Here is a 25,583-nt window from a genome sequence, read left to right as displayed (position 1 = left end):
TTAATGGAACAAACTGAACATTTAAAAAGTGCAATGAAAATCCTCAGAGAAATAAGAAAGCATAGTATAGCATGAAACAAAAAATGAACTGTAATGAGAAAAGAACCAATTGGAAGTTTTGGAAATAAAAAATATGGTGGCTGGAGTGAAAGAAAACTCAATAGACGGATCAAGAATAAAATGGGCAGAGCTTAAGAAATAATTAATGAGATGAGTAAGCTAAGAGATTTTTGTAGAAGCTGACATGAAAAGAGAAAAATATGAAGAGCATTAAAAAAATCAAGATATAGTGCACAGATCAAGAAATTCTAACAGTTATTAGGAGAAAACTGAGAGAAAAAGGGGAGAGAGTACTCAAAGGAAATAAAAGAAAAACATTAGAGTTAAGGAAAGACATGAATCCTTACAGTAAAAGGGCACACCAATTATCAAGCAGAAATGAATTAAAAAGGAACTTACATAAACATAAATTGTGTTAAATTTCAGAACATCAAGAATAAAAATAAAGTCTTAAAAGTTCCAACGCTGAAAATAAGATTGTCTAAAATAATACAAAGAATTACATAATTATCAGACTTTTCACCAGCAAGTCTAGATGCAAAAAGACAATGAAAAACGATCATAAACTTATAATTTTATATCTGATCCAACTATCATTGTTCAGTTGGGAGAACAAAATAAAGACATTTTCAGATATGAAAAGTTTACTATCTAACAACCATATCAGAATAGATTACTGCAAAAATTATATACTTACGGCATACTTACAAGTGAAAAGTGTAAGATTCAAAAGATAGAGGTAAACAAAGAAACCAATAAAATGTATTATTAAGTGTAAATAAATTAAGTATTGTTTACTAGCAACAATCTTAACAAGAAGGAATTGGAGAAATTGTGTGCTGTGCAATGTTTCTATCTTGAAGGGAGGAGACAGTTATAGTCAGTTTGCTACAAAATGTCTATCTTGTAACATGAAAGAGCTCATATATGATTGGTAAATAGGGGAGTAAGTATAACCTGGAAGTTGTATTGGTTCATAGGTGATTTTTTTCCTAGTACATTAATGTTTTGCACCTCCAAGTATCAGCAGGTAAACACAAAGCATGTCAACAGAGCTGAACAAAGCAAGTAACAGAGACAAACCACTGACAAAGCATGACACATAAAGATTTTCGTAACAGCTAGTGCATGTTCTGAAATTAAAATACCAATCAGGATGGTTACCAGTTTTTCCAATTTGGTTTAAAATGGACTTGCCTAAAACTGCTAGTCAATTGTCTAAAACTGTTAATTCAATTCCATCCATCAGTCCCAAACTCCAGCAGTCAAAGTAAATAAAACTTTGTTTTTAACTCTCCTAAAAAGCCAATGAAGACTCAGGCCAATAAAGAGTTGTAATAACACGAAAGAAGCAAAGATACTCACTTTAGTTTGTATTCTCGTTATCAAGGTGTCCAAGAAATCAAGCCTTGGGATTCAAGGATCTTTTAATATAGGAAAGCTTGCTTGACCAATTTTAAGGGATTTAAACCTTGATATGTGAAGTCAACAGCTGTGGTCATCAGCTTTCTCCGATGGGCCATAATATAGTACCACATACATTATCTAACACTAAATACCTTATGAATCTACTAGGGGTATGGTTCATAAACTCACCTATTCTTAACCACTTCCAAGATCATGTTTGAAACACAGTATCTCTGAGGAACCAGATTCTGAAGAAATTTTGAGCCTTGGAGAAGCTGAAGATCCTTAAAGCTTTTTATAACTGAAGACTTTAAAAGGTCAAACACCTAGTATAATAAAAGAAACAGGAAAATGAAGCAAAAAATGGTAGCCCATACTATAGAACCTTAACTATATAACTCTTCCTACTTGCTACCATACACTCATATCCTTATGACAACTGTTGTACTAGATGAATATGATACAAAAATTATGACTATCAGTGTGAATTTAAAAGAGTTGAGGACAGGCCTTCCTTAAGAGAGAACAGGCTAAAAATCAATACTAACATTACCTACAACCAGGGAAACATATATGAGAGAAAAGTGTAAAGGATTTTATATTTTCATCCTCACAAATAACCTATTCTCCTTAATTTCAACTCAATCAGAAACAATTTCTGAGAAAGCTAGAACATAACACAACTGCTATGAATACCCAGTTAAACTGCCCACTCTTGCTACTTGGACCGTGTGCTATGTTTCCACCTTTATACTCACTTCACCACCTGGCTTAACACACAATATGTAATGCAGGTATAAACCAAGTATCTGAAGAAGTCTTCAAGCAGCCCCCAGGGAATAGTGTGGGCCTACATGTCTTACAGAGGAATTTGCTGCTGGCAGGATGGGAGTGGAATGTTTTGGAGGGTAATTAAAAAACAAAAAAACAAAAAAAAACAGGCTCTTGTCCTCCTTATCAACTACAGAAGGAACCAAAAAGTCATTTATAAATACCTGTTCCTCAAATCTTTGTATTCTTGTTACAGAGAGCAAGAGAGCAATGCTGAAGGGACATATATTACTACGGAAATCTCCTTGTTGTCCTGCCTAGAACATAGAAGAGATAAACCAAAAAAGGAGTCATTACTTACATCTTAAAAGTATAACATAGCCACTTAAACACAGGTCCTTAAATGGATCAGAAACTTAAACATAAGAGCTGAAACTATAAAACTTTTGAAAGGAAATGCAACAGAAAATCTTAAAGAATTTGGATTGAAGATTTCTTAGATATAATACCAAAAACATAACTTATCTAAGGAAAAAACTGATAAATTGGAGCTCATTAAAAATCAAAACTTTTGTGCTTTTTCACTAAGAAAATAAAAAGACAAGCTGTAGACCGAAAGAAATATTTACTAATTATATACATGATAAAGGACTTATACACAGAATATACAAAGAATTCTTAAAATTCAGTAAGACATGCAATCAAAACTTGGACAACAGATTTGAATAGGCGTTTCACCAAAGGTATTAGATTAGGTAGCTAAATAAGCACATGAAAAGATGTTTACTTATCATCAGTCATTAAGAAGTGAAAAGTAAAACCCCTCTAAAGATACTGTTTCACCTTACCATATGACCCAGGAATCCCACTCCTGGGCTTGTATCCAGAAGGAACCCTACTTCAGGATGACACCTGCACCCCAATGTTTATAGCAGCACTATTTACAATAGCCAAAACATGGAAACAGCCTAAATGCCCATCAACAGGTGACTGGATAAAGAAGATGTGGTATATTTATACAATGGAATACTACTCAGCCATAAAAACCAACAACATAATGCCATTTGCAGCAACATGGATGCTCCTGGAGAATGTCATTCTAAGTGAAGTAAGCCAGAAAGAGAAAGAAAAATACCATATGAGATCGCTCATATGTGGAATCTAAAAAACAAAAACAAAAACAAACAACCAAACAAAAAAAAGCATAAATACAGGACAGAAATAGACTCACAGACAGAGAATACAGACTTATGGTTACAAGGGGGGTGGAGGGTGGGAAGGGATAGACTGGGATTTCAAAATTGTAGAACAGATAAACAAGATTACACTGTATAGCACAGGGAAATATACACAAAATGTTATGATAACTCACAGAAAAAAAAATGTGACAGTGAGTGTGTATATGTCCATGAATGACTGAAAAATTGTGCAGAACACTGGAATTTGACACAACATTGTAAAATGATTATAATCAATAAAAAATGTTTAAAAAAAAAAAAGATACTGTTTCACACCTATTAGAACAAAAATACCTATGATACAAATGTTGGCCAGGATGTGTATGAACAGGAACCCTCATACAGTACTGGTGGGAACATAAAATGATACATCCACTTTGGAGAACAGTTTGGTAGTTTCTGTAAAATATAAGCATAAATGTATGATACAACTCATAAATTCCACTTGTAGGAATCTACTCATGAGAAATGAAAACGTATGCCCACACAAATATGTGCATGTGAATGTTCATAACAGCATTACTTGTATAGTCAAAAAGTGAAAACAACCCAAATGTCCATCAACTGGTGAATAGCTAAACCAATTGATAAAGCCATATAATGGAATACTATTCAATAAAAGGGAATAAAATACTGATATATGCTACAACATGAATGAACCTTGAAAATATGTTAAATGAAAGAACCCATACACAAAAGATCACATATTGTATGATTCCATTTATATGAAATGTCTAGGAATTTAAACCTATAGAAACAGGCATGAGGGATCTTATAAAGTGATGAAAATGTTTTTTACACATATATATATGTACAAAAAACTGAATTATGATGATGGTTGTACAACTAGGTAAAAATTAAAAATCACTGAATTATACACTTAAAATAGGTGTAATTTTATGTCATGTAAAGTATACCTCAGTAAATTTAAAAAATAGGTCTTTGAGCCCTAAAAGAAATGATAGCCAAGAAATAAAAAAGAAATATAAAATCAAAGATGAATAAAACAGAAAACCAACAGACAAAAATAAGACAGTGGAGTAGACAAACAAATACAAAGCAGGTTTTTTGAGGAAACTTTTTTTTTTTTTGAGTAGAAGTACTAGGGATTAAACCCAGGACCTTGTGCATGCTAAGCAAGCACTCTACCACTAAGCTATATCCTCCTCAAAGCTGGTTCTTTGATAAGACCAACAACACAGTTACTATAAACCTAAATAAGAAGAGTGAACAGATAAACATCAAGGTCCTACTGTACAGCACAGGGAGCTATATTCAATAACTTGTAATAACCTACAATGACAAAGAATATGAAAAAGAATATATATAACTGAATCACTATGCTGTACCACAGAAACTAACACAACATTGTAAATCAACTATACTTCAATTTAAAAAAAAAGAAAAAAAAAGTGAACAGATACAGAGAAGATAAAGGAGCTTTAAAGTCTAGCTCCCACCATCATGGTCTTTAAATATCCTTTCCTACAAAAGGGACTCAAGGCTCCTTGGAGAAATCAGGGTGAGACAAGGAAAGTACAGATGAGCCTTGGATAGCTTACACCAAAAAAGTGCCTGAAGATTAATGGGGTCATGTCCAAAGGACACATAAGCCAACCTGAAGGATCCAGTTGGCCAAATATAGGTCACTTTCAATGGTGCATACAAGTGCACTGAATTTTTAAAAATTCATGGTTATATAACAATATCCAAAAAAATAGGGAGGGGGAAGTTTTTTTCACAGAGGACGACCAGCTAATAATGTAGAAGAAATGAAAGAATTAAAATTTTCTAATTTTAATTCTACCATTTTGCAACTCCCAGTATAATTACTGATTTAGGCCAATAATCATGAGCACCAGGGAAAAAAAATCCACTGTGTGAAAGGCTGCTGAGGCCAAATCTAGACCCCACCACCTATTTTTGTACCATGTATTTTAGCCCATAAAGTTGGTTTTCACATTTTAATTGTTGAGGGGGAAAAAAATCAAAGGAAGAATAATATTTGATGACACATGAAAAACAAACAGAACTCAAATTTTAGTGTCCATATAGTTTCACTGGCACACAGCTGCATTCATTCATTTAAGTGTTGTCTCTAGCTGCCTTCTTGCTACAACAGTAGGGCTGAGTAGCGGTGACAGAGACCATATCACCTGCAAAGTCTAAAATAGTATCTGGCCCTTTAGAGGAAGTTTGCTGACTCCTTTAAGAGAAAGTATACAACATCACTTATGACATATTTTTGCCAAAAATGTTTAACTTGAATCTAATCATGAGGAAACAAATTCATTAATGTGACACACAAGAAAACTGGGCTGGAGGCTTCAAAAAATTTAAATTATTAATCATTATTCTTAGGAGATAGATGTGGAAGTACTCAAGCATTGCAGTGTCATGATTTCTTCTTTTAAATGTTTCAGGAAAAAAATACTTGAGACAAAGTGAGATAAGGTGAATGTGGCAAAATATTTAAAAACAGTTCAAAACATTTCTAATTTTTACCTTCCTACTTCACAAATATTTAATGATGAGTGACTTAGTTTCATAAAACCCTATAACATCTACTAGAAATAGACAATTTTCCCAATTCACTAATGGTGAAACAGGTCAAGATGGAAGCTCATTTAAGATAATGATGGAATTAAGATTAAATTTTGAGTTTCCTGAACAGTCTTCATTATTTTTTATCTTTTTAAACACTGGAACATTTAAGATGTGGTTTTAAAAACTTGCTTAAGGATGTAGTGATATCATATATCTTCCACTTTCAAAGTGAAAAAAGAGATCTTCTAAACCCAGGGTCATTCTACAATATTTCTGTATATTTGTTTCCCATCATTAATCGGCATAATAGAGGCTTGAGTTACACCCATGTTTCATAAAGAGATCCTGGATCACCTTAAGAGTTTGGTGCTACCTTTAAGTGTTTCAGTAGTTCTCTGCCTAGTTCATAGTCCAACTTGATGGCAAACACAATATGTAGAATAACAGTGCCTTCCACATGACGAAGTTCACCTGACGGCGCAGTAACAAGATCCAATAGCCTAAAAGATTCAACAGAAAGGTATAAGCTATAGTTTGAGCAAAAGATAATAGTAGATATAATCAGATTTAAAAAAAAGGAAAACTCAAGCTGAACTAATATGATCACTTGAGGCAGGCAGAGGCAGGCAGAAAGTACAAAATCAACTGTCCCATTCTCTGCTCCTTTTTACAAAACTTCTTGAAAGAACTGTCTATAGTCGTTATTTCCACTTCTTTACCTCTTCCCAATTAAGTCCAATTCAATTAGGCTTCTGTCCCCTCCCTAACCTTCCTTCCAATGCCATTTGATTACTCTTGCAAGGGTTACAAATGACCTCTACATTGCCAAAACCAATAATCAAGTCCCATCTTAATTAAAGCCTCAGCAGATTTAACACAGTTGACCCCTTCTTTCTTGAAACATTTTCTTCCCTTAGCTTCTGGAGCACTGTCAGTGGTCTCTTAATTATTTTTGCTGGCTCATCCTCCCTTTAAAATGGTGGAATGCCTCTGAATTCAGTCTTGGGTTTCTCTTATCTTCACAATTGTCTTAGGTGACCTCATCCAGTCCCAAGGCTTTAGCCTCCTCCAATCTGTATCTCCAGTCCTGATTTCTCCCTAAAATCCCAGAGTGCCTGCTCAACACCTCCATATGGGATACTAATATATATCTCAAACTAACATGGTCAAAATTGAGCTTATTTTCCCCTAAATCTGTTTTGTCAGTCTTTCCTAACTCAGTCTATAAGACCATCTTCTAATCAATTGCTCAAGCCAAATAACTGTTATTCTAGATTAGAACCATTAGGCTGAAGTAGGATTAACAGCATGAATTCTGCAGCCAAACTGCCTGGATTAAAATCCTAGCTCCATCATTTTATGGTTATGTAACCTTGGGATATTCCGTAATTTCTCTGTGTACTGGTTTCTGCATGCATGAAATAAAGGCAAAATTGAAAGGTTTAAAGTGCTTAGAACATCACCTTGCAAAGAGTCAGCACTCTATAAATATCTGATTTTAAAAATCCTTTTTCTGTCATGCCATGCTGTGTTCTGCCTCTGTACTATTCAAAGTTCTTTTCCCTGATCTGCATATTGTAGCTCTTACCATTCAGGCTTCAGTAAGAATAGCCCCTTCTCAGACAGCTTTTCCCTGACCACCCAATCTAAAGTAGCTACGCTGTCACCATCACATTATCCATTTGAAATATCTACATAGCATCTTCTACTCTAATATTTTTCTTGTTATTTTTTTTCTCTTCTAGCTAAAATTTAAGCTCCAGGAAAGGAGGGACCTTGTCTGACTGGTTCATTACTGAAGTCCCAGGGCCAAATAGTTCCAGGCACAGAGCAGGTACTTAATAAATAGCGTTTAAGCCTGCAACTCACAGAACAATTATTGCTGTTTTCCTGGAAAGATTAAAATGAAAGAGCTGAAGAGACTGTATTATTTTTTTAACATTGTTACTGAGCAGCTAAGAGGACTGAGGAGATTCTGTGCTGAAATGAATGTAGGGACTGAAGGGTTAGACGAAAATGAAGTAAATAAAATACACAATGAAAAGATATATTTGGAAAAATGATTTTCTTTCTATACTATGTTACTCACTCATCACCACTCTGTTCCTCATTGTGTTGTTTATCTAGCTTGTTGAAGAAAGCTATGATTCCTTCCAAAACCCTCTTTCTGCTTCCCTGAAAAAAATACAAAATAAGTAAGTTCTCCCCATAAAGGGCAAGTTGAACTTAAAGTACTTTTCAGCTTAAAGGACTTTCAAGTATGAATTTAAACAGATAGACAAATTATAACCTAGAGTTACACTAAGAATTTATAGAACACTTTCATGCTGAAATTGGGTTTTGAATACATTTTAATGTCAGACTTTAAGGGACCTACAGTCCATCCTTTTCAAAATCTTTAACCCTTTTACTATCACACACGCTCAAACAACGTCGTAGAACAAGAGATAATGTATGTTCACTTTGGCTGGGGACCACCTTTTTACTAATCAAAGTATACATGAAATGAAAACATCTATGCCTTAGTATATAAACCATGAGTATGAATAAGCTGAATGGTGCTAACTGATCATCCCACTGGAGTTAAAAAAAAATTTTTTTTTTATTTATACCTTTGAAGCGAGAACCAGAAGCTGATAGACCAAAGGTGGTATTTCTTGAAGATTCAACTTGGAGAACATCCTCAACACTTTTTCCACCACAAATTCCAACTCTTCTGCAGTCAGAGGGACATCCCTGTGGATCAAAGATTCTAAAGGTCAGAGCCAAAATTAGGCTCTGGCCTAATTTGGGAGATATTAGAATATTTTAACTACCCAACTTGATTTTTCTCTAACACATAATCTTAAAGGGGGCAAATAACCGTACCTTATCAAAGTTATCTTGGAAAAGAAAATCATGAAGTTATACTTTAAATAAGCAACTAAAGCAAAAAAGAATGGAGGGAAATTCTGTAACAGAAAACAGAGGTACCAACACTCTTACTGAGGACTCAGGGGAAGGTGGTATTTAAGCTTGCTAACATTTCACAGCAAGATATGAAGAAAAAAAGGAATGATGATGCTTACTTGAACATGGAGGTAAGCTGGATTACATGTTGATGATTCCATCTGATCCAAGAAAAAGACAAATAAAGTTTATCTCATTTTAACTTACTCACATATTACTTTGTAAAATTAGTCAGGAGGGAAAAAATTAGGGCCATTTCAAGTTTGATTTGAAACAAGATCAAAGAAATGACATTTAAAACAATGAAATAACAGCTTTAACCTATCAGACTGGCAAAAATCAAAGGCTGATGATATTCAATGCTAGTGAGATTTTGGGAAACAAACATTTCACATACTATTTTAGAGGATGTACACTGATATAATCCTTCTGGGAAGACAAGTTGGCAATACTACTTATCAACTTTAAAAACGCACAGACCCACCCAACTTACTAGTAGAAATACATTCCATGTACATGCTTATAAAAGATCACCTAGATATATAAGAATGTTCATTGCAACACTTTTTATAAAAGCAAAAAGTCAAATAACCAAATATTATTTAACGGTAAGAAACAAATAACCTAACAATTGGATATTAGCCAAATAATATAACAGACTACTATGGAACTATTAAAAAGAATGATATAAAGTGATATATGCTCAGAGGACTTTCAATTATGAATTTAAATAGATAAACAAATTATAACCTAGAGTTGCACTAAGGTAACAGATGTGTTAAATGAAAAATGCAAGGTATATTGCAATGTGTAATGAATAAACTCTTGTGTAATTAAAAATAAATAAATAAATGGATAAATATACACGTGCTGATTGATATATGCCTAAAATTATTTCTGTAAGAGATCTTATTTAAGGAACCAAAAAAGTGGTGGTTATCTCTGGCTAAGATAATCTTGGGTATTCCCTTCTGGTTCTTTTTAATATACTGAAGTGTAATCACAGTATTATATAACTTAGTATTCTCTTTATTTCACTGACTCTGTATCTATATCTATATATACAGTGGACTAAAAAAACTTCAGTGATCTAAATTCCTGCAATAAATGGTAATTCTTTTTTCAGTCACTTGTAGTCCTGAGAAAGTTCTACATATTAATGAGAAAGACTCACCTGCCAGAACAGATGGTGTTAATCAACTGCTTCTTACATTCTTCCCCACTCAGTTCACCTAGAATTATAAAATACATTGAGAAATAAATTCGATTAAGTGAAGAGAGAAAAAGCCACTAAGATTGGAAGAAAATTACCTTTTCCATAAGCCAGAGTTTCCTTTTTGGTAGCAAGGGCAGTGAGAATGATGGGTAATAGCTCCAAAGATTTTCCATTTGTTAGGTTGCCCTCCTTGATAGCACCAACAAACTCATTGGCTAATTCAATCAACAATGGTCCTGGAAAACTGTGAACCTAAAAGTTCACAGGATTAAAAAAAAAGTTACACAGAAATCTAAATTTGATATCTCTTTCTAAGAAATGGTCTTTTGCTGAACTAACAAAACTGGCATTGAAACCCAGAACTGGTCCTACAAGTGATCCAAGGAATCATTCTGCTCTGGTATAAAGTTATAATTGTAAAGGAATTCAAAGGTCAGAATCCTCCACCAGTTCCCCCATGTTTTCCAATATGCCAGCTCAAAGAGATACATGTCCATGATACCAGAAATGTAATGTAAACACCTAGGTGATTGCCCATCCACCAACTATTTTGTTTTATAATAGTTCTTATTCATAAATAGGAACTATGCTAGGTTTGGCACACTTAAGTTTTCCCTCCCTCAACAAATTACAACCCCCTCAAAACCCACCCAAAACCAAAAAAAGTTTCTGTTTTCCATCTTACCTCCAACATTAGTAATCCTATGATTTCCGATGCTACTTCTTTGTGCAAATCCCCTGATTCCAACAACTGTATACAACAACTGTATATCTTAAGTCTCCTAAGAGCTCCAGCTTCCTCAGAACAGGGGAAACCTCATTGTTTTAAACAGGTGGTACAGAAACAAAGAAAGAAAAAAAGGAAGAAGTCTTACAAGGTTGAAAAGCAAACAGAAAAAACAAAAAGCTTTGCAGCTGAATATAGGAAAAGAATTATCAAACTATTGATTACTATAGTGTTTAGAACAGCAATATTTAGGAGCTCTGAAAAAGTATTTAGTTTATACAGAAAATTGAAATATCACCCTTTTCTACTTCCACACGTCATTAATTTTTTTAAATAATTTCATAGTGCAGAAAAAGGAATACCTTCTAACATATCTTATAGCTTTTCTGGGATGCAGTGACCCAAATTAAGTGTCTTTCACCTCAAAACAGCATCACTGAGTGATGTCAGCAGGAATGGTAGAGTAATAATAAAGACTTTGGAAAATGTTCTCCTCCATAAAAGCAACAAGAACACTGACAAAAATAGTGAAAACCAACATGTTCAGAACTCTGGAAATTAACCAGACTTGCAACAATCCAGGAAGAGTTTATTTAAGATAAACAGCTGAACTTTAGTAAGAATAGCAAGCTCTGTAGTGTTTTAACATGCCCTCATTCCCCTCCCCAACTTCCTCCACCAGCCCTGTAGTCTTTAAAATCAACAGTTCACACTCATAGTAAAAGCCATCAGCCAGCAGACTCTGGAGGCACCAGAATATGATTGGAACTCCATCAAAGACCAATTCCCAGGTAACTAACACTAGCTGACCTGTCTGGCTATTCCCTGGAAATTTTCACTAGCAAGGCCTGTCTTTATTTGACCTAACTTAGAACTTGCCCAGTTCAAGTAGCTTTTTATCAGAGGCATTTGTCTAAATCAGTTGCAACTGATTACTATTTCAGCTGCCTTGACAGCAGTAAAGGTTGGGCAAGCAACAAGGTGACCAAAAATCTTAAAACGAAATCCTGGAGAATATGTGCACAGGGGGCTTTAAAACATTCTGATATATTCCTGGAAATCTAGAAAGCCATGTAAATACTTAGGGCTGTCCACATGGATATGGCTAGGTCTATGGCCAGGCAACACCCAAGAGGACCCTAATTTCTCATGTCTGGCTGACCTTGAGGCTCTACACAGAAAGGCTAAGGAGGAGGTATAAACTACCTGTCTAAGAATTAAAGGTGTGCCCCTGACATGCACAGGGCCCCTCAGCAAAGGCTGGGAAACTCACTGGCTCCAGACATTAAAGGAAATCTTTGCCCAGTCATTAGCTGACCACAAAGCTAACCAAACAGAGACTTCAGAGGCCACACAGAACAGTGCCCATACACAACAAACAACACGTATTTTATAAAATTAATTCAGAAGAGCCACTATAAAAACAAAAGGAACACCAGATCAGCATCAACAGATCTGGGGGAGGGGAATGCTATGATTTCCAGAGTTACCACAAATATCATTTGAAATGTCTAGTTTTCAACAACAAAAAAATTGTAAGACATGCAGGGAAACAAGAGTATGGCCTATACACAGGAACAAAAGGAATCAACAGCAGCTGTCCCTGAGAGAGCCAAGACATTAGATTTATGAAACAAAGATCTGAAATCAGCTATTTTAAATATGTTCAAAGAACAAAAGGAAACCATGTCTAAAGAACTAAAGGAAAATATAGGAATGATGTCTCACCAAATAGAGAATATCAATAAAAAGAAATAATGAAAAAAAACCAAATAAGAATTCTGGAATCAAAAAGTACAATAATTAAACTGAAAAATCCACTAGAGAGGCTCAATAGATTTGAACTGGTAGAAGAAAGAATCAGAGAACTTGGAAGATAGAGTAATTGAAATTATCCAGTCTGAGGGACAGAAATAAAAAAAAGTGACCAGAGCTTCAGAAGCCTGTGAGATACTATCATGAGTACCAACACAGACATAATGAAAGTCTCAGGAGGAGAGGAAAGAGACAAGGGGGAAGAAAGAAGAAATAATGTCCGAAAAATTTCCAGTTGTAATGAGAACACTACTCTACATTCAAGAAGCTTAATGAACTCCAAACAGGATAAACCCAACAGATCCATACCATATCAAACAGACTTGAACAACACACTAGATCTAACATCTATATAGACAGATATCTTATATAGAACACTACAAACAACAACAGCAGAAGACACAATCTTCTCAAGTGCAAATGGAGCATTCTTCAGGATAAACCACATTATTAGGTCATAAAAGTTCTCAATAAATTTAAAAGGACTATAATCTTACCATTTATGCTCTGTGACCACAGTGGAATGAAACTCAGAAGAAATCTGGAAAACTCACAAATATGTGGAAATTAACATAATCTTAAACATCAATGGGTCAAAGAAGAAAGCACAGAGAAATTAGAAAAATACCCTGAGATGAATGAAAACAAAAACATAAAATTCCAAAATTTACTGGATGCAGCTAAAGCAGTGCCTAGAGGGAAATCTATAGTTGTAAATGCCTATATTAAACAAGAAAGATCTCAAGTCAATAAACCCAATCTTTCACCATAAGAAATTATAAAAAGAATAAACTACACTCAAAGCAAGTGAAAAGAATATAAAAGTAAAGTTAGACATAAATGAAACAGAGACAAGAACAACAATAGAGAAAAATCAAGGAAAAATACAATGATGCCCACTTTTGCAACTTCTATCCAATATAATATGGGAAACCAAATCTTTTTCTTTGAAAAGATCAACAAAATTGAAATACCTTTCAGACTGACCAAGAAAAAGAGAGAAGAATCAAATTACTAAAATCAGAAATCAAAGAGGAAGCATTACTACCAACTTTACAGAAACAGAATAAGGGAATACAATGAATAACTATATACTAATACATTAGATAATTATACAAAATGGATAAATTGCTAGAAAGACATAAACTATCAAAATTGACTCAAAAAGATAATAGAACATCTCAACATATCTATAAATAAAGAAACTGAATTAGCAACCAAAACTCTTCCACAAAGAAAAGCCCAGAACCAGATGGTTTCATTGGTGAATTCACCACACATTTAAAGAATTAACAGCAATCCTTCACAAACTCTTCCAAAAAACAGAAGAGGGAACATTTCCCAACTCTTTCTGTGATACCATATTTTATTCATACCGAAACCAAAGACATCCTAAGAAAACTACAGATCAATATCCTTTATGACTATAGATGCAAAAATCCTCAACAAAATACTGGTGAACTGAATCCAGCAACATATAAAAAGGATTATACTCTATAGCCAAATTGGATTTAACTCAAGAATACAAGATTGGTTCAATGTATGAAAATCAATGTAATACACCATATAAAGGATAAAACCCACATGATTATCTCAGTAGACACAGAAAAAAACATTTGAAAATTCCAATACCCTTTCATGATAAAAACACTCGACTAAGAATAGACAGGAACTTCCTTAACCTGAAGGAAAAACCCATAGCTAAATCATACTCACTAACAAAAAAACAGAAAGATTTCCCCTTAAGATCAGGAACAAGATAAGGATGTTCACTCTCACCATTTCTATTCAACACTGTGCTGGAGGTTGCAAATGGGGTAGTTAGGTAGGAAAAATAAACAAAAATCATCAAAGTTGAAAAAGAAGTAAAATTATACTTATTCACAGATGACATAATCTTGTTTAGGAAAATTCCAAGGAATCCACCAAACAGAAACAGTTATTAGAACTAATAAACAAGTACAGGAAGGTCGCAAGATATGAGATCAGTATACAAAAGACTATCGTGTTTCTATACACTAGCAATGAACAATGAGAAGATTAAATTATGAAAACAATTCCATTTACAATCACATCAGAAAGAATACTAAGGGATAAATTTAATAAAAGAAGTAGAAGACTTATACTCTGAAAATTATAATATTGCTGAAAGAAATGAAAGAGAACCTAACTAAATGGTTCCATGTTCATTAATGGAAGACATACTAAAATAGCAATACTTTTCCGACCTGGGCTGGTTCACCCCTCCTTAGGCAACCTGGTGGTCCCCCAACTCTCAGGAGGTCACCATATTGACACTGAACTTACTGCAGACACCCAATTCACATAGTGGCACTACAGCTCAGAACTCCTGGGCTCAAACAATCCTCCTGCCTCAGCCTCCCGAGTAGCTGGGACTACAGGCACACAGCTTGGCACCTGGCTAAAATAACAGTACTTTTCAAATTCATACACAGATTCAAAACAATCCCTACCAAAACCCAAGCTTCCATTTTTGCAGAAATTGACAGGCTGATCTTAAAATTCATATGGAAACTCAAGGGATCCAAAATAACTAAAATCATCCTGAAAAAGAAAAACAAGTTTAGAGGACTCACACTTTCCAGTTTTAAAGCTTACCACTACAAAGCTATTTTAATCAAGATGGTATACATGGAAGCAACCTAAATGTCCATCAACAAATGACTGAATAAACAAGTTGTGGTATATACACATACAATGGAATACTACTCAGCCATTAAAAATGAAATGCCATTTTCAGCAATATGGATGGACATAGAGATTATCATATCAAGTAAAGTAAGCCAGAAAATGAAAGACAAATACCATATGATATCACTTATATGTGGAATCAAAAAAGACACAAACAAACTTGTTTACAAAACAGAAACAGACACAGAAAACAAACTTATGGTTACCAGAAGGGAAAGGTGAGGGAGGGATAAATTGGGAATTTGGGATTTTTTTTTTTTTTTGCAAATACTAACTACTATATATACAAGAGATAAACAGCAAAGTCCTACTGTATAGCACAGGGAACTGTATTCAGTTTCTTATAGTAACCTCTAACGAAAAAGAAAATATATATATATGTGTGTGTGTATATAATTGGATCACTATGCTACAAACCAGAGACTAACACAACATTGTAAAACATCTATACTTCAATTAAAAAAAAAAAAAGATGGTGTGGTGCTAACGTAAGGAGAGATGTATAAATCAAAGGAATAGAACTATGAGCCCAAAAAATAAACCCTCACATTTACGGGCAACTGATTTTCAATATGGGTGCTATACTACTGAAAATGGGGTAAGATGAAGTTGGACTCCTACCTCACACCATATACAAAAATTAAGTGAAAATGGATCAAAGATCTAAATGTAAAAGGTAAGGCTATAAAACTTTGAAAAGAAAGCACAACTATAAATTTTTGTGACTTTGGATTAAGCAATGATGTTTTAGATATAGAACCAAAAGTACAAGCTACAAAAAAAAAAAAAAGGCATGAAAATTAAAAACTTTTTGCATCAAAGGATACCACCAAAAGAGTGAAAAGACAACCCAGAATGGGAGAAAAATTTTGTGAATCATGTATCTAATAAGGAACATGAATCTAGAATATATAAAGAAATACAACTTAGTGATAAAACGACAACCCAATTTGTAAAAGGTCAAAGGATGTGAACAGACATTTCTCCAAACAAGATAAACAAATGGCCAGTAAGCACAAGAAAAGATACTCAACAATAGTAGTCATCAAGGAAATGCAAATCGAAACCACAATGAGATACCAATTCACATTCAACTAGAATAGCTAGAATGAAAAAGACGGACAATAATAAGTGCTGATGAGGATGTGGGAAATTGGCATATTTATTTAGCTTTGGAAAAAAGTTTGGCAGTCCTCAAGTAGTTAAACATAGAGTTATCACATGATTCAACAATTCCAATATTAGATATTTACTAAAGAGAAATAAAAATATGTCTACACAAAAACTTGTAGCAGTATTCATAACTGCCAGAAAGTGTAGACAACCTAAAATGTCCACCAACTCATGAATGGAAAAGCATAATATATTCATACAATGGAGTATCATTCAGCAATAAAAAGAAATGAAATACTGATATAAGCTACAATATAGATGAATCTTAGTAACCTTATGGTGAAAGAACCAGTCACAAAGGACCACATGTTGTATGATTCCATTTACATTAAATATCCAGAATAGGCAAATCTATACACAGAAAGTAGATGAATGACTTCTTAGGGCTAGGGTGGATTAGAGTTTAGGGAGGTGACAGCTAAGGGATGCAGTTTCTTCTAGGTTTTATTAAAAAAAAACAACAACTCTAAAACTGTGGTGATGGATGTGCAACTCTGAATATACTAAAAGCCACTGAATTGTATATTTTAAATGGATGAACTGTATGATGGCAACTATATCTCGATTTTTTAAATTGTACACTTTAAAAGGGTGAATTTTTTATGCTCAATATCACTAATTATCAGAGAAATGCAAATCAAAACTACAATGAGGTATCACCTCACACCAGTCAGAATGGCCATCATTCAAAAGCCCACAAATGATAAATGCTGGAGAGGGTGTGGGGAAAAGGGAATCCTCCTACACTATTGGTGGGAATGTAGTTTGGTGCAGCCATTGTGGAAAACAGTATGGAGAGTCATCAAAAAACTAAAAATAGATTTACCATATGACCCAGCAATCCTACTCCTGGGCATATATCCAGAGGAGAGGGATCCTTAATTCGAAAAGACACCTGCACCCCAATGTTCATAGCAGCACTATTTACAATAGCCAAGCCATGGAAACAACCTAAATGTCCATTGACAGATGATTGGATAAAGAAGTTGTGATATATTTATACAATGGAATACTACTCAGCCATAAAAAAGAATAAAGCAATGCCATTTGCAGCAACATGGATGGCCCTGGATAATGTCATTCTAAGTGAAGTAAGGCAGACAGAGAAAGAAAAATGTCATATGATATCGCTCATATGTAGAATCCTAAAAAAACAAAAGACAAATGAACTTATATATAAAACAGAAACAGACTCACAGACATAGAAAACAAACTTACGGTTATCGGGGGAAGGGGTGGGAAGGGATAAACTGCGAGTTCGAGATCTGCAGATACTGACTGATATATATAAAACAGATAAACTAAATTTGGTATCTTGTAGCAGCTTACGGTGAAAAAGAATATGAAAACAAATGTATGTATATTCATGTATGACTGAAACATTGTGCTGTACACCAGAAATTGACACAACACTGTAAACTGACTAGCTTTCAATTTTAAAAAAGGGTGAATTTTTTAGTATGTGGATTATACCTCAGTTTTTAAAAATATCATCACTAGCTAAATATTGTAACCTTTACACCATCAATTTAACAGGACGGTTACAAGGTAGTTTCCACAAATACTGGTAATTCATACTACGTTTAAACAAGGATTTTCAAATTCATATTTTTAAATAAGGTAAAAATAGGTTAGTTACAGAAGAGGGAGCCATGATAATCTGTTTCAAGTTTGTCTGCCCAAGAAATAAATTACTCATTCCTTTCACTTACTCTTATTACTTTCACTTAGCATATATATAGGCAGCTGCTTCTAATCTTTCATTATTTTATTTTCTCTGATATTTCTATAAACAGTCATTTAGCAAGTTTCCATAAAGGTTCACTTAACCAATTTTTAGTTTTTTCATGAATAGGAAGATGTGTTTTTGAACCCTTGCAAGCAGAGACACAATTTACTTGAGGGTGTAAGAAAAAGAAACCAAGTTAAAATAACCTGCTAAGAGTCTAAAGCCACTTTTAATTTTTGCTTGTAGAATTTTATTCTACTACAACTTATAAAAGCACTGTGAGTCACAAGCTGCAACAATGCAGAACTGGCCCTTGTTCAAGATACGGAAACAAATATGCCCCACTGGGAATTAAGAATTTCTATATAAGTCACCTAAGATATTCCATTTCATTAAAACCCAGAACTCCCTAGCCTCTTGTTAAGCATGGATTAAGTATTAAACATTGCTACTCTCTTCTCCACAATTTTAAAAGCACAAGTAAACCAAAGTGGATTTTATGAAGTGTATCCTTTACAGGCTTCAAAACCAGCAATACAATCTCAGGTAGCCACTTCAACTCCCTTGAGTAAAATTATTTCAGTCCACAGGACAAAAGACTACTGCTTTAGTTGATTCTGTAAAATCGTCAAAACACAGAAAATTCTCAGTGGGGCTTCAAACAGTAAGAGAAGTAGCAATATGTGCCAAAAGTAAACAAATATACCAATGAACCCAGAGAGACAGAAGTGCCATTATCATTACCTTTGAAGATGGCTCTCAGGAGTGCTCCAGCAGCTCTTCCTTTCACTGCCTGATTCTGAACGAGATTAGCCAGCTGCAATCAAAGGAAGAAAAAGCTGCAAGTCCCTGGCAACAATTACTCTATCCGAAAGACCTAAACTCCCAAAATGAAAAACACTCATCTTTCAGGCCCATATCCTTAGAGACTCCATATCACAAATAACATTTATTTACATATAGCAGGGTAGATCTTAACATGATGCTGGGCTGTCAAGACTGAAATTTATTCATATACTCATTCTACAAACTTTTAGTATTTAATCAGCACTAGGTACTGAGCTATGTTCTTGTGGGGTATATACATTCATTCAACAAATATTCTTTGATGTTCTTCTTCCTAGGCATTGGTGACACAAGGATGAATGATAATTTGACTCAGTTTACAGTAGAGCAGGAGGGAAAAAAATGACAGAAAAAATTTTTTTTTTGAATTTGTAAGGGAAACAAATAAAAGACTGAGACAGACAAGAGGAAAGGGAGATAACTTCAGCTAGAGTAGTCAGTGAGAAAGCTTCTCTGAGGTACCAGTAACATTTCCATAGAGACTTGGAGGATGAGAAAGAGCTAGTTATGCAAAGGGAAAAAGGAGGCTATTTTAGATAAAGGTATTGTTATGTGCAAAGGCCTAAGGGAGCATAAAGCTTGGCATATTAGATGACTTGAAGGAAAAAAAAAAAAAAGACCAATTTGGCTGAAAAGTAGTAAGGAAGACTTAGACAAGATGAGTTTGGAGAAATGGGCAAGAGCCAGATAAGAATCTCATAGGCCATGGCAGGAAGCTCAGATTTTGTCTAAGTGCAACAGAAGTAACTCATGAGAAAAGAGGAGAATGATAAGATAAATAGTTGTTTTTTTTTTTTTAAAGAAATTAGTCTTACTCCTTATATAGAGAATAGGCTGTGGGAGGGTTTAAGAGTGAAATAGAGAAACCGGTTAGGAGATTGCTACAGTGGTCAAATGAGAGATGATAGTGGCCTACACCAAAGTCACAGCACAGGAAATGTTACAGGTTGAATTGTGTCCCCTCCCCACCCCAAATTCGTATGTTTAAGTTCTAACCCCCAGTACCTTAGAATGTGATCTTATTCGGAAACAGGGTCATTGTAGGTGTAATTAGTTAAGCTGAGGTCATTTGGGTGGGCCCTAATCTAGTATGACTAATGTCTTTATAAAAAGGGACGTTTGGACACAGAAAAATATACACAGTGAGAATGCCATGTGAAGACAAAGGCAGTGATCAGGGCGATACAAGCAAAGGAATGCCAAAGATTGTCCAAGGTCCTGGGTTCAATCTCTAGCACCGCCATTAAAAGAAAAAAAGATGGTTAACAAACCACCAGAAGCTAGGCAAGAGGCACAGAACAGGTTATCACAGCCTTAGTAGGAGCAGGAACCAACAAGGCCTGCACCATGATCCTGGACTTAGAGTCTCCAGAACTTGAAAAACCAATGTCTATTTTTCAAGCTACTTAGTTTGTAGTACTTTGTAAGATGAAGAAAAGTACAGTCTCCAACTTATAATGGTTTGACTTAGTGATTTTTTTTTTTACTTTATAATGGCATGAAAGTGATATGCATTAAGCATAAAGTGTACTACAAATTTTGATCTTTTCCGGGATTGGCAATCAACTACAAGATCACAAGAATAAACAACACATACATTTACAACCATTCTGTAGCCATATAACCATTGTTTCTTACTTTCAGTATAGTATTCAGCAAATTACATGAGATATTCAACACTTTTTTACAAAACAGGCTTTGCGTTAGATAATTTTGCCAAACTGTAAGCTAATGTAAGTGTTCTGAGCACATTTAAGGTAGACTAGGCTAAACTATGATGTTTGGTAGGTTAGGTGTATTAAATGCATTTTCGACTTACAATATTTTCAATTTAAAATAAGTTTATTGGGATATAACCCCATTGTAAGTTGAGGAAGATCTGCAGACTGAAGATATATTTAAAAGCTTGAATCAACAGGACTTTACTATGGTCTGAATGTTTATATACTATGTAATAAACTTAAAAACAGGAAGAGCCGAAGGAACTTTTATAACATTCATTCAGTGTCTATCGGATGCTTACTGAGTGTCTATTAAATATCAGATGCTTTACATACATTATCTCATTTCATCCTCACAAAAAAGAAGATAGGAATTCTTTTTGTGATAAGCGTGAATCAGATTAGTAATTCATAGCATCTATCACAGATTTTGTTCTAGTTCTTATTGTTGCTTATCTTATTTTATAGTGTAATGTTAAAGTCTCTTCAAATTCCTTTTGGAAGCAGGTAAAATCTAAATTCTAATAAATAAATAAACAAATAAATAGCTGGTTTCAACCAAACTCTCTACAGGATGATACAAGTTAGAACTCATACAATGGGCAGTCTCAAAAAGTGCCACAAAAGCAATTCCTGTATAATTTCAAAGAAAAAAAAAAAATCAGAGCACATCCCTACATCAACTTCCAGTTAGCATCAGATAACAAATATTAAGATGCACCTAGCTTTAATGACCACAAAACTAGCACATAAAAATCTCCTTAAAAACATAATACTCAGTCTTAACTTGATTATACATATACTAATGTCTAAGGTTAATCTTAAGGAGAGATTTCCATGCAGGGATCTGAATAAGCTGAGATCACTTATTATGGAAAAAGGAGAAGCATATCAGAAGAGTAAGATTAGAAAGAATAAACAGCCTAACATATAAGGTAATTACTGTCCCATTTTATAATCATACACTTACAGTAAAGATACACCGTAAAGTTTGTTGGTTTTAACTTTTACTAATAATTTCAAAATATTTTACTGCTTATAAATTTATCTTCTTTAGGGAAAAACAAAGAAATCTGTCTCACATCAACAATATAATATAGATATTACCTTCAAATAGGATTGTTCTAAAAACTATAAAAGTATACTAATTTGCTTATATATATCCAGTTGTATAAATGTTGTTTAAATGTTATACAGTTGTATAAATGTACACAAATGCCCTTAAGTTGACCATTTCTTTCTCTCCTCCATTTCTTTACATCTAGGAATTGTTTTCAATCAATCCTTGTTTTCTAAGGAGAGGGGTAAATAAAGTGGCAGAATTAATTTTTCTCTCTAACATGTCCTTTGAATTTGTCATCATGCTCGACATTTGCTTTTGGCAGAACATGCTTTCCAATACTCACATCATCATCTTTCAAGGTTTGAAGAAATTCCTGCAGTTTGTCTGTTGTTTTTTCTGCTGCTAAAGATAAAATTTTCTGGTCCATTGTTGCACTTATCAAGGAACTGTAAGAGAAAAATGTCAGAGCCAGATGAGACCTCCAGAAGTAAACAAGTTTGATTTTTTCCCTTCCTATCTGTTAACTATTTCACACTTAGTACAATGTACACAGTGGGTACTCAACAGGCTAAAGACTATTAAGTAGTATGAGTAGACCAAACCAAAATATTCTTGAGAATTCCCCAGAATGCTCTTATTAGAATGTTGTATCCCCAAAGGAGGTAAGAATATACAATGGAGAAAAGACAGTCTCTTCAATAAGTGGTGCTGGGAAAACTGGACAGCTACATATAAAAGAATGAAATTAGAACATTCTCAAAAGATTCATCACTAGAAGTGAAATAGAATCAGAAATAATATAAAAAAAAAAACCTCCCTGTAAATAAAAGTCCAGAACCAGATGGCTTCACTGGAGAATTCTACCAAACATACAAAGAACTTATACCAAACCTTCTCAAACTCTTCCAAAACACTGAAGAGGAGGGAATACTCCCAAACTCATTCTATGAATCCACCATCCCCTGCTACCAAAACCAGACAAAGACACAACCAAAAAAGAAAATTATAGGCCAATATCGTTGATCAATATAGATGCAAAAATCCTCAAAAATATTAGCAAACAGAATACAACAACACATAAAAAAGATCATACACTATGATCAAGTTGTATTCATTCCAGGGACACAAGGATAGCTCAACATATGCAAATCAATATGAGCAAGTATCACATGATCATCCTAACAGATGCAGGAAAAGCATCTGATAAAATTCAGCACCAATTTATGATAAAAACTCTTACCAAAGTGAGTATAGAGAGAACATATCTCAACATAATAAAAGCTATCCATGACAAACCCACAGCCAACATAATATTCAATGGTGAAAAGTTGAAAGCCTTCCTGCTAAAATCTGGAAGAAGATTTTAGGAACAAGACAAGGATGCCCATTCTCACCACTTCTACTCAACACAGTACTGGAAATCCTAGCCATAGTAATCAGGGAAAAAAATAAAAGGAATCCAAATTGGAAGAGAAGAGGTAAAATTGTCACTATATGCAGATGCCGTGATACTATATATAGAAAACCCCAAAGGCTCCACACAGAAACTACTGGAGCTAATAAAAGAACTTGGCAAGGTAGCAGGATACAAGATTAACATACAGAAATCAAAGATTAACATACAGAAATCAGTTACATTTCTCTACACTAACAATGAAATATCAGAAAAGGAAAATTTTAAGAAAATCCCTTTTAAAATTGTATCAAAAAAAATACCTAGGAATAAACCTGACAAAGGAGGTTACAGTTATACACGGAGAACTACAAAACATAAAGGAAATTAAAAATGATTTAAAGAAATGGAAAGATATCCTATGCTCTTGGATTGGGAGAATTAATATTGTTTAAATGGCCATACTACCCAAAACAATCTACAGAATTAATATAAATGCCCCTCCTTTCATCCCCTGCTTACCAATCTTTTGTTAATTAATACAAATCCTTCAGATCTCAGCTCAAGCCACACTTCCTTAGCAGCTCAGTATAAGTTAAACTAGGCAACTTTCAAGGCAACTGTAATGTCTCTTACCATCACCATACTTTTAACATTACATCTGTAATTATTAGATTAAGAACCACATCTCCCACCCTACTAAAAACTCTGCAAGGCAAAGGGCCAAGTCTGGTTTTGTTTATCACTGAACCTCCAGTACTTAGCACAGTACCCAGTTCAAAATAGGTACCAAATAAGTACTGGTTGAATAAATGAATTATTGAACCCATACAATGGGCAAGACCCTAGACTTTAACTTGATCCTCACATCAACTCTACCAGGTTGGTGTTATTAACCCCAATTTAGATGAAGATCTTTTGAGGTTCAGAGAGATTAAGGAATTTCCCCAAGGTTAGACGGCTAGTAAGTGATAGAGGTAGAACTGAAACCCAGGCCAGTGCAGCTCCGGACCCCAAATCTCATTACTTCTACCTACCACCTACCTACCACCCGGTTAGGGCCTGGATGACAGTAGAGGATGTAGGGTACACCGACCAAAAAATACGTCCAACCCTAAGGGGAAGATGCTGAACTCTATACTTCAGCAGGTACATTTGCTAAATTCGTCCTAAAACCAGAGGCGAGTAACAGACAAGTAAGTGGCTATGAAGTCCCTATGTGCACAGCACATTCCCTGTCAAGACGCTCTGAGATCCGCGAAGCACCAATAAAGTGAAAAGCCGCGCGGGTTTCGGGCGGGGCTCCTGAGAGAGCAAGTAGTAAACACAATATAACAAATAAACTCTAAAATGAGGCGGCTGGTGCTGTGCTCTGTAACTGAGCTACAAAGACGAAACGAGGTTAAGAGAAATTTCTCAGGAGGAGAAACTGAACCTTGACTGAGAGGAAGAATTTAATAGGAGGACTCAGAGCGTAGCACGCCCCGGGAGCAGGGAACTATGAAAGCCAAGTCAAGGGAGGCGGCGGGGCACATCGACCCTTCCGGGCAAAAGAAAACACCAGAACGCCACAACAGAAGGGGGGGTGGCCCTCGTGTTCTCCCAGACCCGCCCTCTCCCGGGGGCAGAGTCTCACCGCCCCTGCCACGCGCGAAGCCACTCTGCACAGAAGGGGCGGTGGCCCTCGTGTCCTCCCAGACCCGCTCCCTCCGGGGGCAGAGTCTCACCGGCCCTGCAACGCGCGAAGCCACTCTGCACGGTCACCTCAGCCTCAACGTCGCCACAAACTTCCAAAATGCCCGCTCAACTCAACGCCGCCGCACTTCCGTTACCCGGAGCAACGGGTCCCGCCCCACAAGGCTCACTTCCGCCGCCCAGAAGCGTGCGCGTGGGGCGTACCATTAAGGCAGACGGGGAGGGGGAACCGCCTCCTCGGACGTTCCTACTGTAGGGCGGGGTCGCACACTGCAAACTCGAAATTGGTACTGCAGAGTGAGCATGCGCAGTGTGGACTGAGCGTAGCGGTATCTTCCCCTGTCAAGCTTTCCTTGTGTACTGTCGGGCAAAGAGTCAACGAGAGAGAGCGGATGAGTCAAGTGATGGCTCTGCAAGTCTTTGCATTGGAAGTGACTGGAAGGCAGAAGTAGGTCTCCTACTCCTTGTGCTTGTGGAGGTGCCAGTAAAGAAAAAAAGAAAAAAAATGTTGCCTGCCCTTC

General features: G+C 35.3%; 1 protein-coding gene across 3 annotated transcripts in view; it reads right to left on the bottom strand.

Annotated features, from left to right (window-relative positions):
• The window catches only part of FANCI (FA complementation group I), a 58,638-nt gene extending 33,428 nt beyond the window's left edge, over window positions 1–25,210 (bottom strand). Inside the window, exons 1-12 of one of the 3 annotated variants that reach the window (XM_006198460.4) lie at window positions 25,095–25,210; window positions 22,318–22,420; window positions 19,089–19,161; window positions 10,874–11,004; window positions 10,284–10,440; window positions 10,147–10,204; window positions 9,092–9,133; window positions 8,636–8,759; window positions 8,113–8,198; window positions 6,397–6,523; window positions 2,463–2,555; window positions 1,657–1,793 (exon numbers count right to left, since the gene is read on the bottom strand). In XM_006198460.4, the coding sequence (XP_006198522.1) occupies window positions 1,657–1,793; window positions 2,463–2,555; window positions 6,397–6,523; window positions 8,113–8,198; window positions 8,636–8,759; window positions 9,092–9,133; window positions 10,147–10,204; window positions 10,284–10,440; window positions 10,874–11,004; window positions 19,089–19,161; window positions 22,318–22,401 (1,112 nt within the window). In that variant the 5' untranslated portion in view covers window positions 22,402–22,420; window positions 25,095–25,210. Of the gene's footprint in view, window positions 1–1,656; window positions 1,794–2,462; window positions 2,556–6,396; window positions 6,524–8,112; window positions 8,199–8,635; window positions 8,760–9,091; window positions 9,134–10,146; window positions 10,205–10,283; window positions 10,441–10,873; window positions 11,005–19,088; window positions 19,162–22,317; window positions 22,421–25,003 lie in introns of all 3 variants that reach the window. The other 2 variants (XM_072950760.1, XM_072950759.1) reach the window with 2 other exon arrangements.
• Between the last annotated feature and the right edge of the window lie 373 nt (window positions 25,211–25,583).

Source organism: Vicugna pacos, chromosome 27 (genome assembly GCF_048564905.1).
Source record: "Vicugna pacos chromosome 27, VicPac4, whole genome shotgun sequence".
NCBI lineage: Eukaryota > Metazoa > Chordata > Mammalia > Artiodactyla > Camelidae > Vicugna > Vicugna pacos.
This window is presented reverse-complemented; position numbering and strand designations above follow the sequence as displayed.